This window comes from Amphiprion ocellaris, chromosome 20 (genome assembly GCF_022539595.1).
Source record: "Amphiprion ocellaris isolate individual 3 ecotype Okinawa chromosome 20, ASM2253959v1, whole genome shotgun sequence".
In the NCBI taxonomy this organism is placed as follows: domain Eukaryota; kingdom Metazoa; phylum Chordata; class Actinopteri; family Pomacentridae; genus Amphiprion; species Amphiprion ocellaris.
This window is the reverse complement of record NC_072785.1, coordinates 24,057,868-24,070,030: the sequence shown is the minus strand read 5'-3', so window position 1 is coordinate 24,070,030 and position 12,163 is coordinate 24,057,868. Positions and strand designations below refer to the sequence as shown.

Below are 12,163 nucleotides of genomic sequence, written 5' to 3'. Positions count from 1 at the left end.
CACGAACAGCTAGCTGCCTGGAAATCACCTTAACCAAAATAAAATGAAAATGTCAGTGGTGCATTTGAAGATGAACATACATGTTGAAGATTTAAATGCTGACCAAAACATGGGCGGCTTCCCAGAATGTACATCAAAAGAGAAATTGAAAGCAGATTATATGACAGAAATTCAATGCAAGAAGAAACGGTCTATAATTAACAAAAGAACAACAGGGGGAAGAGGTGAATCATACAAATACGCAAAACGAGAAAGTATGAGGCGAATGCACGCAGAGCAGAGAGAAATAGTCAGGCCATCCAGACGAATCTGAAAAATGTGCCCTGAAGCTGAGCCCCCTAATCACCCCACCCATGCATAAAAGAGCTGCGGCCTGCATAACAGGGCCCTGTGCTGAATCCACCCGCTCACTGCAGCACAATAGGGGGTTAGCGCTTTGACAGCGATGAATAGAAGTCCGCCCAGTGGCCTGCAGTTGGGAGAGGGCCCTGAGCTGCTGGGCTTTAGAGGGGCCCCGGTTCACTCCCGGGACATGGACAGAGCGAAAGAGAGGGGCTCTGTCAACAGCTCAGCAGCCTTGGCACTGGTCGATCAGAGGCCCTCACGCAACAACACGCTGTCTGAAGTCGTGATTCAGCATTAAAAAGCAACTAAGATGCCCTCGGAGACTTACGTTGCAGCTGAGCGACTCGTTTGTGTTGGGACCGCAGGGATCGGTCCACTCCGTGAGATCGGGCTTGCATGTTTGTCTGTTTTGTACTTCAAACTCCTTCAGCTGCAAAAAGAGGATGACCCTGTTAGTTAATGATGCATGTGCAGAGTATATTCTGTGTAATCAACCAGCTGATGCAGTATTTCATTCTTGAACTGCTGGAACATATGATATTGCATTTTTTTGTCATGCAGATAAAACCATATTTTAATCATATGTCTACAATTTAATAATACCTTCTTGTAATTCATTCAAAACAAATGTTGACAGGGCTTTGAAGAAATAATGTCATTTCCTGAGTGAAAATAATGTGTTTTTTGTTTGTTTTTAAATGAGCCCAACTCAAAGAAGTGCATTTAGTGTTCCAATTCTAAAAATCACAAAAAAAAAGGAGAAAAATACAGCAGTAAAGCCAAGTTACTTGGGATGCATATCTTACCCGTGCCAGGGCTTCCTCTATAGAGATCATATTCTCCTTCACCATCATCATCAGCTGAATTCGCTCCTCGTCACTCATGGTAATCTCACTGGCCACAAAACCAACATCATCACCTGCAAAAAGTAGAAATAAAAGTTTTACTATACTCTCCTGAGAAACTCTAAGCATTACATACAAAAAACTGAAGAAATCTGTTGTGAAATTAGCCCTATAAACAGAAACGCCATTTGAGTTTGTGTTTATATGACATACCTTTAGAAATCTGACGCATCACTCCCTTCTGTGACTTTCGGAAACTCTGCCAAAAAGACTTGCTTTTTCTCTTTCCATCCCATTTTCCTATGAAACGTAATTAGTTAACATTAACACAGAGAAAATCACAAAATCTAAAACTGTACAAACACAAAATTAAACAAAAATGGTCACATTACAGTTAAATACAAAGTATTAAACCCTACATTTGTCAACATACAAACATAAACAGTATGCAAAAGGATTTATTTTCTAATTACTGTCTTTTCTGTAAGATTCAATTTGCTTAAAATAAGCTGACAAAATTGACATTCATTTAATACAAATTAAAGACTAAACAAATGTAAATATAACAGTAAAACTTCAATTTTACCTCCTGATCCATCATCCGAGCTGGATTTGTGCACAGGAAACCTAAAAATCAAACAAAAAACATTAACTTCATTTAAAATATATAAAAGAGGAATCAAACCCAGGAACAAGGCAGTACCTGTTATCCAAAGTTATTTTCTTCATTTTCCCTGCTATCCCACCATCTCCCTCATCAAGTCTATCTATCCTCTCGAACTTGCGTCAGATTAGCAAAAAAATAAAAAAATCGGAATCACAAAAGCTCACTGTGCCTCATGACAGCAGCATCGCAGTAAAGCAGGAATCAAAGCAGTGAAAGCAGATGAAACAGACTGACTGCTCTTGGCTGATGAACAGAGGTCAGAGCTCTGTGGCCATCGCTGGAACAATAGAGCCTTTTTCTGCTCTAGTTGGGGTTTTGCAGCAGCAGCGCTAACGTGGTCTCTGCATTCTCTGCACACTTTCACCCTCCCTCTTTCTGTCTGTCTGTCTGTCTGTCTGTCTGTCTGTCTGTCTGTCTGTCTGTCTGTCTGTCTGTCTGTCTGTCTGTCTGTCTGAACTGGTTGTTGTGTACGTCTGTCTTCCCCTCAGTCTCTCTCCACCTCAGATGACACTTGTTTCTGGTGGTTCAGTGTATACCTTTAAAAGCAGATCAGATCTATCTATCTAAATCTTTGGATTTTGTAAATCTGAAGTCACAGAGGTTTCTCTGATCAAAGACACCTAAAATTCCAATGCAATCAAGGTTATTTTTTGCTAATAAATGACAAATTGTATTCCAATTTGTCTTTCACAAGATACTTTATTTGACAATATTTGGTTTATCACCTTAAAAGTGACACATAGGGGTTAGGTGGATATATTTTATTTTGATGACAGTCTGAAGACCCATATCATCTTAGTTTTCTTCAGGAGGACCATGAAAGAAGTGAAAGTAAAGCTATTTTATACACTTATTGACGGCACCAGCAGAACACCATGATACCGAAACCATGGGTGAAGATTTCATTTAAACTTTTATTTCACTTTCATGCACATTGTCAATCTAATTTTTCGTTTCATTTTTATCTCTGCAATATGTCATTATCATGTGTGATATTACCTCAGTATAATTGAGGGCATTTTATTTTTTGTCAGTATTGTTTGTACTTGCTTTTCTACTTTTCAGGCGCTGCATTTCTTGTTATTTTGTTTGTTGCAGAGCAATATCGAGCAAAAGAATATCCTGTAGTAATAATAAGGTTTTATGTCATCTTATCTTGAACGACAGGAGCGGATACATTATGCAGGTGGCCTGGGGGGGATTTCTCGCATTCCGATGAATTTTTATGTTCCAATTTGTGTCTTTTCTGCATCAATTCATGGTGGAAATATCTTTATTTATGTAAAGGAAAAATAAATTCATGATGTTTCAAAATATAATGGAACATAATGGAGTGAGACTATCAAAAATTCTGTATTGCTTTTAAATATTCATTCTCCTGCGCCCCCTACACACAGGAGACTGAATATGAAATGCATGTGCTCTCAATATTGCAGGTGATTTAACTCCTGTTTCCCCTCTAAAATGTATGTCTGTGATTCTAACTGTGTATTGAATTCAACTTTATAGAGCAAAACATCATCGTTGTTTTCCCTCTTCTAAATTTATTAGAAAAACTACATGGGAGACAAATAGTTGAAATATTTGGCTTGAAGATCGAATGATCCAGATCACATTCTTCTCTGTGGCTCTGAAAAGGCTTCCCATGATCTGACTTGCTACATCCAATAACATTAAGACGCAGGATTCACTTTATTGATAAACCGGGTTAACAAAACAACGATTAGGTGAAATTCCTACAAAATATTTTCATCCTCCTTAGTTATATGGTTATGTTAATGGATCCTGTCATCCTTTGTTGAATTTTTTTGCGACTGGAGCTCAGCTGACTTTGTCGATCAGCTGATGCACAAACTGACGTACATCTCTTTAAAAAGAGATAAAGTGCAGTATAAGAAGGTTTAAAAGCTCAGAGACTCTGCAGGAGACTTCTTAGATTAAAGTGCACCACAAATGGGTATTTGTGGAAATAGTTGAAAGCCAGATTGAGCAAAGAAACAGGGATTATGCACGGAGAGGATCATCGAACGACAAATCTGCCAAACCGGTGAGATCGCTCCTTTTTTCCTTTTGCCGGATTATTTGTCATTGAACGGATCACAGACTTTTTGCCTTATTGCAGCTAAACTGTGGAATATTTTGCTCTCGCAGTCCAGCACCATTTTGCTCTTTTTCTGTATTTTGTTTTTGTTTGAAATAACCTTTCTGAAATGCTTGCTCAAGGAGAAACACACTGGAATACAGTATATTCTATAAATTCTGTAAAGTGGGAAACGTTAAATGAGTTTGGTTGTAAATATACTATAGACTTTAAAATATCATCTTCAGTTTGCCTCGTACTTATTTGTTCGCAGTACTTGACTGAAGCTGAATATAACTAAGAGTAAACGCTTTGATTAGCTCTTAAGGAATAATCACATCTGTGTGCATTAGGTCAATATTTACATCACTAATTGTTACAACTCTGCTACAAAATCATGAGAAAAAAAGGTGTGTTTGTTTGTGGGATTTTAAGAAAAAACTAAAGAAAAGATAGTAAAAAAAGTTTAAAAATAACGGTGCTGCTGTCCAAAAAGTGATGCTCCTTGTTGACAGTGATCCGTCAGCTTCCTCTAGAGGTTCTTCTAACGTTATGAAGTGAAACCACTAGGGGGCAGTGTAACTTCCCTGTTCAGACACGAGTAACACATGGAGTTTTATTAGTTGTATCTCTACAGACTCATTCACAGTGATAATCAACTCCTGAAACACAAGAAAATTGCCCAACTTTTAGGCCACTCACTGTCTGTCATGTCTCTTTAACAAACCTAATCAGATCAATGTGCTGCTTTCTCATTAGTCACCATCTGAAATCTTTCATCTTATCCAGCTGTCCAGTGACAAAATATGACTAATCCTCAAAATCCTTCAAAAGAGACAATGCATGGAAGGAAGGAAGTTCATAGGTGAGACAGAAATGCTTCATAAGTGTGAGGTGAGGGGCAGCAGGAAATAGAGGAAATGCACATGTACATGGAAGTAATGGAGATAATACAGGAGAAGTAATCGCAGTTCAGCTTCCAGAGCGATAGGACTTAAATAAATAATAACTAAGACACTACTGGGGCAAAATAAGAGTCTCAGCCATGTTTGTGACGCTATAAATCACATAAGTGCTTGTTTTTTTGCAGATGTTTTGCCTAATAATGGAAACTGTACTGCATTTTTTAACAACAGGTTGTAATTATGACTATTTTTTACCTTCTCTCGGTCTCTGGAGTTGATGTCATACTGCTGAGTCCCAGGGATTCCTTAAGAAGATAAATAATGTGAATGTAAATACAAACAGTACAGCAGCAAGGCTCTCATTCACTGAGCTGTTTAAAGTCTGCACTTTCCCAAGCAACGGGGGGGATTTAAATACGACGTTTTCCTTTAAAGTGTGGCAGGAAAATTATATACCTGATGTAAATTAGCTTATGTCGAGTGTAATTAAAAGGTTCAGGTAGTAAAGTTTGTGGGAACATAATCCCACTTATCCTTCTTCACTACATTTCAGGAGCTTTTCCCAAACATTCAACAACATTCTCAAGGGCACTTCTCTGCATCACAGTTGGTCAAATGTCACTTTGTGGTTTCCTACATTGCTTTTTGCTCAGGATAATCATGACAAGGCGATTCGTCTGCCTCTTATCAGCTCATCTGCTGACGCACAGAGAAGGAGGAAGTTGCCTCCTCATGGGGTTTGACACACCGAGAGTCGGACACTCACCTGGATCTGAGAGCGGAGCTGCAGTGATGTGGCCACTGAGTCAACCTTTCCCTGAAACTCATGGACAGGGGAAGCAGAGGAGTAAATTATAGAGTCATCGCATAAATATAGACATAATATTCATCTGACTGAATCAGCCAATCCACAATAAGGGACAATTAAATTATGTCAGTGGTTGTGACCTTTGCAATTTCTGTGTGGTGTTTGAACATATCTGAATTTGATTTTAAGCTAATATTTTAACAAAATTACTTTTTTTCCTTCATATTTTCATTTACAGCATCAGTAAATGTCCAACATGACAAAAAGCAAAGTTTACATCTGTACTTCTTGAGCTAATTAGAGGCTATGTAAGATTAGAACCAACCAGACAGTTAACACAACATTAAGGGAAACCAGAACCCACAAGTTAAAGGAACAGTTTGCTTATTCTCCTTCATGCTGAGAGTTAGATGAGGCAAAAAGACCTTCAGACAGAGCTAGGTAGCCGTTTTCAGTGTTTATGCTAAGCTAAGCTACCCAGGTTAAAGGAACAGCTAGAAAATTTGCTTTCATGCTGAGAGTTAAATAAGAGAAAACAGATTCGGACAGAGCTAGTTAGCAGTTTCCAACATTTATGCAAAGCTAAGCTACCCAGTTGCTGGTTGTAACTTTATACTCAAATGGCAGATGTAAGAGTGGCATCAATTCCTGCATAGATTAGAAGTGGTTAATTGAGGTTTTATCCTGCATAACATGAAAATCAGCAGCACCAAACTGACAAGAATTGAGAATAAAGTATAAAACATTTTTTAAAAGTTTTTTTCTGAGGGGTTTTGTGAACCTTGGTTACATTTACTAAAGTATAATAGACACTTTAGTTTATAAAATGGTGAGAAATAGCAGGAAAATGTTCTGCTTTCTGTCAAATAGGCAGAATGGGCAGGCAGACCATGCTTACTGTCATGCTCTGTCACTCCCTAAACAACATTTCTGAGGAAGCACAAACCCCAACATACCTCAAATAAAATTGCTTATAACAATATCATACTGTTACTGTAAGGGTGTGATAAAATTGGCAATACAGCAGCAGAAATAACCTCAATGACGAGTGCTGAACTGACAAGAACAAGACCGATAAGGCTGTTTACCATCTCTGAATCTTGCACTACTTTGCGTTTCCGTAACTCCTCCATCCTGTCACACACGTCGCTGAGGGAGGTGCCGTAATAATGTGAGTACTCCTGAGCCAGGTCATCAAGGTTCCCCACCGAGCCATCCTGCAAGAGATAAAGAGGCATTCAAACACTCTCAGAGATACGAGGAGGAAAACGACACCCCACAGAGGCCGAGCAAGATGCCAGACAGAAGGCAAACACTGCAAACACTGACCACTGTTGATGAAAAGCCATTGTTTTAAGCTTCAGCACTGTCACCTTCAACACAAGCAGCCAGGAAACACTGAGATAAAGCACCAGGAGAGCAAAGGCATCAGAGACACCCAGCTGTGATATTGCCTCTGTCTTCACCGGGCTGGTTGTTGTCTTCCTGTCCGGTGACCCCGTCCACCTCCTCAGACGTGACCCCCCGGCTTGAAGAGGCACCGAGTGACGCAGCTACGAGGCTCGATCTGCTCTCAAAGTCATCGGGACTGGAGTGGAGAGGCCACGGTTCAATCCACCGTAAATCACAAGGGAGTAGAGTCACTCAGGCCGACGAGTTTTTGTCCTGAGACACAGCACGCTCTCCTGGATGTAACCCCCTTTTAGTTTCCTTCTATTGTAAAAACTGAATGTTCTGTGCTTTTCGCTGTGTGGGAGGAATACAAATCACATAATTTTTGCTGAGTTTTATGATCTTGTGACTTCTGGGACCAGAAACAACACATGGAGGCGGTTTCCTTGTCAGGGCAGCAATCCTAGATCTAAACTAAAGAGGCATTTTTAACCAGATGACTCCAACGGTCTGTAATTAAAGACATATTGGATGACTTTGCAAATTATACTTCAGGACAGAAAAGTGTTTCTTGCTATGATGCACAATCTTTGCTGAAGCTGAATTATACTGAAGCTTCATCTTTCCAAGCGTTTTACCCCGAAAAATTACATTCTTATGCAATGACTCTATTTCCTAAAACTGTGGTCTAATTTTTGGTTTTATATTAATACAGCTGACACAATGTTCAGACATAAATAAACTGTTTTGAAAATATCTTATCCCTTTTAAAAACAGTATTTGTAATGATTAGAGTATGGTTAAACCTGCAATATTTTTTGTAGATTTAATGATTTTCATGCCACTTATATGTAAACAAGATGATGATAAAACACACAATAATGGTTCTCAAATAATAACCAGACTTCACCAGTGTGTCTGGTAATAATCAATATTAACATCACTTCACTTATAAATGAGCTGTAAATAATATTTATGTATTTATGCAACCAGGAAACACTGGCTATGATACTAGTGTTCTATAAAGTTGTTATTGGTTAACATGTTTGGAAAAAGTAACCTATCTCTATATCCAATAGACACAAAGCAACACTAATATTAATTTGGAGTCAAGTTTCTGCCTCCTCAATGAGTGTAAATCCAATATTTGCCTTAAATAGAGCTAAATCATTGCGGATATATAAGCATCAGTGTATACGTTGTCCGATAAGTGGTAATTTAAAAACTGTTTTAGAGAATATAATGAAGAAAAAGATGCTTGGGTTAACTTAGAACTTGTGTTACCACATTTGTCCAGCAGAATAGCTCTGACTATTGTTTTGAATCCTCGCAATGCTGTCTGCAGCACATGTAGCAGAGTATCACAGCTGAGCCAATGGTGGTGCGGAGTCAAGTTTTGTCTTCACTGTAAGTTGCAAAGTAGTTTGTGAAATAAATTGCTGTAAAGTTATTAAACAATGACCATTTTCATTTTTAATATAACTAAAATACAAAAGAATATGAGTTGATATATCAATATATATCAAGTTTTGCCTGGCTACCGGCCCAAAAGTCCACGACTGGTTAGACTCTACTCTTGAGATGTTGGAAACTAAGGAGCAGAGTCACCAGCTGGCCGCTCACGTTGTCTGATCCTGAGCAGAAAGCATACAGTGGGGTTTTTGGAGGTTTTTAGTTGAAAACAGCTGTCTCCCGTGTTTATGAAATGACGGTGGAACAGTGAAAGTAAAACAAAAGTAAAGTTGCGGGAAGGAAAACTAAAAGACGTGACAGATGCTCTAAAGCTCTGTGGATTTCTGGGTTCATCAGTAAAAGTGACACGTTTACGTACAAGCAGTCATGTGATCTGCAGTTAATTATTACAATTATTGCAATGATCAACCTAAAGGAAGTAACTTATCCAAACTCAAGCTGTGTTTCTGAAAGCATCTTGTTAATTAAAGTTTCTGTGAAGATATTTAATGTCCAATGCTTCAGTAGATGAATAATATTAACACCTAAACAAAAATGAGCATTTTACGTGGGTGGGCTACAGCTGAAATACAGGCGGAATCTGGGATTTAGGAGAAAGATTGTTGATATTTAGCTACTTTTGTATATTTAGATAGCTGGCATGTGTCAGATTTATTGTACTCCGTTTCCTCTCTTGTATCATGCACTCAAATGTTCACACACTGGAATAGTGTTGTGTGGATTTTTCTGAACCAATTTGTTTGTTTCCTATTACCTAGTGGACCCAGAGGAAATATCAGCTGTATGTAACAATGTATTAGATTAGAATCACATACTCCACTTTTAAATAGATAAAGACAATCTAATCTAAAATGACTAATGTTCGTCTGTCCAATCAATAACTGTGTTGCTAAATTAGTACTGTTTTATGCAGCAAGGTGCCTGAAAACATGTCACACGCATCATCAGTATAGTGAGACTTTCACAACATACAGACAACTAAAGATAAACCACAAAAAAAACCTCTACTAAACAATGTCATGTATTGTGGGTAATATAGCGTGAAGGAATACAGTTCCACATGAAGTAAGACAGTTCATTATTACACCTATTCAAGAGTTAAGACTGGGAAGACAAACACAAGCTGTGTCAGTAACAGCCGTCCAGTAAGTGCACAAACCGCTTCACGCATTTAGTATTATTATCCTTCACTCATGCTGTACCCTAAAGACATGCAAATACGCCTGCTGAAAACAGTGCAGTGAAAAGTAAGACTGTGGGCTCACTTGTCTCGTGTCATGATAGACTGTGACTGGCTCAACTGTCCAGAAAAGAGGCCCATTCATTTGGTAAATGACATGCCCCCGGGTCGAAAATGGCCCTGAAAATCTGGCCACTTTTCATATAGTCGAGAAACAAGGCCGACGGAGAAGCTCTGCACTGTGCCTGGCCACCGTCGCTCTTCTGCCTCCGACTGCCACTGATTCACATAAACAGCCTATTGTGACACAGCCACATGATATTACAGCGCCCTGAGTGATTATTAGACACGCTGCATGCATACATCCCCACTACAGTTGAATGTAAACGCAGCGTTGGTAAACAAAGTGACCTGAATGATGAATCACACAAACAAGAGCCAGCATGAGGCTAGAAATTCCTACAAAATGGGTGAAAATATTCCAGCGAGCTTCATGTTCGCCTCTGTCTTCAAATTAATGGTGTCTAAGCCAAAACTGCAGCATGAGACATCAACCGCAGAGGCTTGAAAAGGAGAGTGTGGTGTCACATTTCTCAGGCGCTGAGCATCTCGTAGTCAGACAAAAGATACACGTGCCCTCGGGGCTGAGAGGGTTTTAATGAGTGTTTTTACAGTTCCTCTTGCCTCACTTATTCAGGCAGCGAGACCTGGGCCGCAAAGTATCAGGGAGTAATTAGCTTTATCCTGCTTTGAGATGTTGTTTGTAGGTCTTGTGTCAAAAGTCGGAGGTGACGACAATTATAAAGACTGTAAATGTAGTTTAATGTTAGACAGCTTTTTTGACACTAAATATGCAGACTGAAGTGAGTGTTATTTTGAGAACAGTTCAGTAGATTTGTCACAAACTATATATCACAGAATACCACATCTGGGCTGATGTGGGAGAGCAGCATTCTTTTAAAACATGGCACTGTAAAAGCTAGATCATCTCCAAAAAGTATACATTTATATCCCATTTTAGGTTGTCATTTCCAAAACATGTTTAAAAACAAGTAACCCAGATCTGACAAGGATTTCCTAAAGATGTGTCAATCATCTATCAATCAATTCAAAAACTTAATTTCAATCAAATGTCACTGTAAGATTTACACTCAGCAGAGAATTTCTTGTTATAAACATCACTGACCACGTCATGAATGAACCGAGAGAGGTTTCTAAAGATCACGTGAGAACATGCACTGACTTGTTTAAGCGATTTCAGCTCAATGAAAGTATTCGCTATCTGAATAAAACAGCAGTCAGAACTGCAGAGAAAAGCTAAAAAGCAAACACCACGTTGTCTTTTAACACAGTGTCATATAAAATTACATTACTTGCAGTTAATGTAGAGAAAACTACCACCTCCGGCCATAGGAGCACATTCCAGCTCAAACATAAAAATACACTCACCACAAACAGGCATCTGGCTGCCAACAACAGCTGTCCAGAAGTTGCTCTTTACTTCCACCACAGTTCTGGAAGTGAAAGGCTCCGATTTGAAAGTTAACTCAGTTTAGAGAGAGTGGAGGACAATACATCCCGAAGTGAAGGGGAGGGGAGTCCAGCTCGCATAAATTAGAGGGAGTTTGGCTGAGGAGAGATTGGGGGAGTTGCAACCACATATGACGCTGGTGCAGCTGGGTGGGGCAGCCGAGTCTCTCCAGCTGCAACCCACAGGGACCGGCTGACTCATGTTCAAATAAACCTCCACCTCTTAGTGTATGGACGCGAGCCTGCGTGTTTATGTCTGGAGTTCACTGTAAAAATTTACTTTTAAAAGTTTGAACTGTGTCGTTTTGTAATTATTTACTATTAGTACTAGCATATATTTTACAGAATTTTGTTAATTACTGTTAGTAACTAGCAAAATTAAATAAAAATGGTAATAATTTACATGTTTACCAAAAAACAAACAAACAAAACTACAAGTAATGTCCACATTAAAAATCTGTAGTTTTAGAAATTGTGCTTTGTTCTTTCATAGCGTTTCACAGTGAAACGATGCTATATTTTCCTGCATTTAAATTAGCCAGAAAAAAAGATAACATAAAAAACTATTATTTTACAGATATATGCAATTTTTAAAAGAAAAATTCTGTATATCAAAAACTGAAAAAGTGCTAAATGATTTCATGATTTTAGAGATTTTCCTGTTTTGTTAAATTACAGATAACTAGTTAAATTACAGAAAAACACATACATGTTAACCCTGAAAAAACTGGCCAAAACTGTAAAAATGTCCACATCAAAAAGCTGAAAAAACCCAAAAATGTTTAACTGTAATTTACACTATATTATCCTGTATTAAAATCTGAAAAAAACAAGTCTATACATATATGTACATATATAAAACTATCATAAAATGTCAATAATGTCCACATCAAAAGTCATCCATTCTTTACAAATGTGTGACTATAAAATAACAGTTT

At 38.4% G+C, this 12,163-nt stretch overlaps 1 protein-coding gene across 8 annotated transcripts in view; it reads right to left on the bottom strand.

Annotated features, from left to right (window-relative positions):
• LOC111578560 (SAM and SH3 domain-containing protein 1-like) overlaps window positions 1-12,163 on the bottom strand; it is a 57,764-nt gene that overhangs the window by 8,566 nt on the left and 37,035 nt on the right. For 3 of the 8 annotated variants that reach the window (XM_055006077.1, XM_055006076.1, XM_023285431.3), the window contains 7 exons: window positions 6,739-6,867; window positions 5,609-5,665; window positions 5,098-5,147; window positions 1,777-1,817; window positions 1,404-1,490; window positions 1,152-1,264; window positions 674-775 (listed from right to left, as the gene is read on the bottom strand). In XM_055006077.1, coding sequence (XP_054862052.1) covers window positions 674-775; window positions 1,152-1,264; window positions 1,404-1,490; window positions 1,777-1,817; window positions 5,098-5,147; window positions 5,609-5,665; window positions 6,739-6,867 — 579 coding nt within the window. Of the gene's footprint in view, window positions 1-673; window positions 776-1,151; window positions 1,265-1,403; window positions 1,491-1,776; window positions 1,818-1,893; window positions 2,166-5,097; window positions 5,148-5,608; window positions 5,666-6,738; window positions 6,868-7,023; window positions 7,170-11,144; window positions 11,305-12,163 lie in introns of those variants that run through there. The other 5 variants (XM_055006078.1, XM_055006080.1, XM_055006079.1 and 2 more) reach the window with 5 other exon arrangements.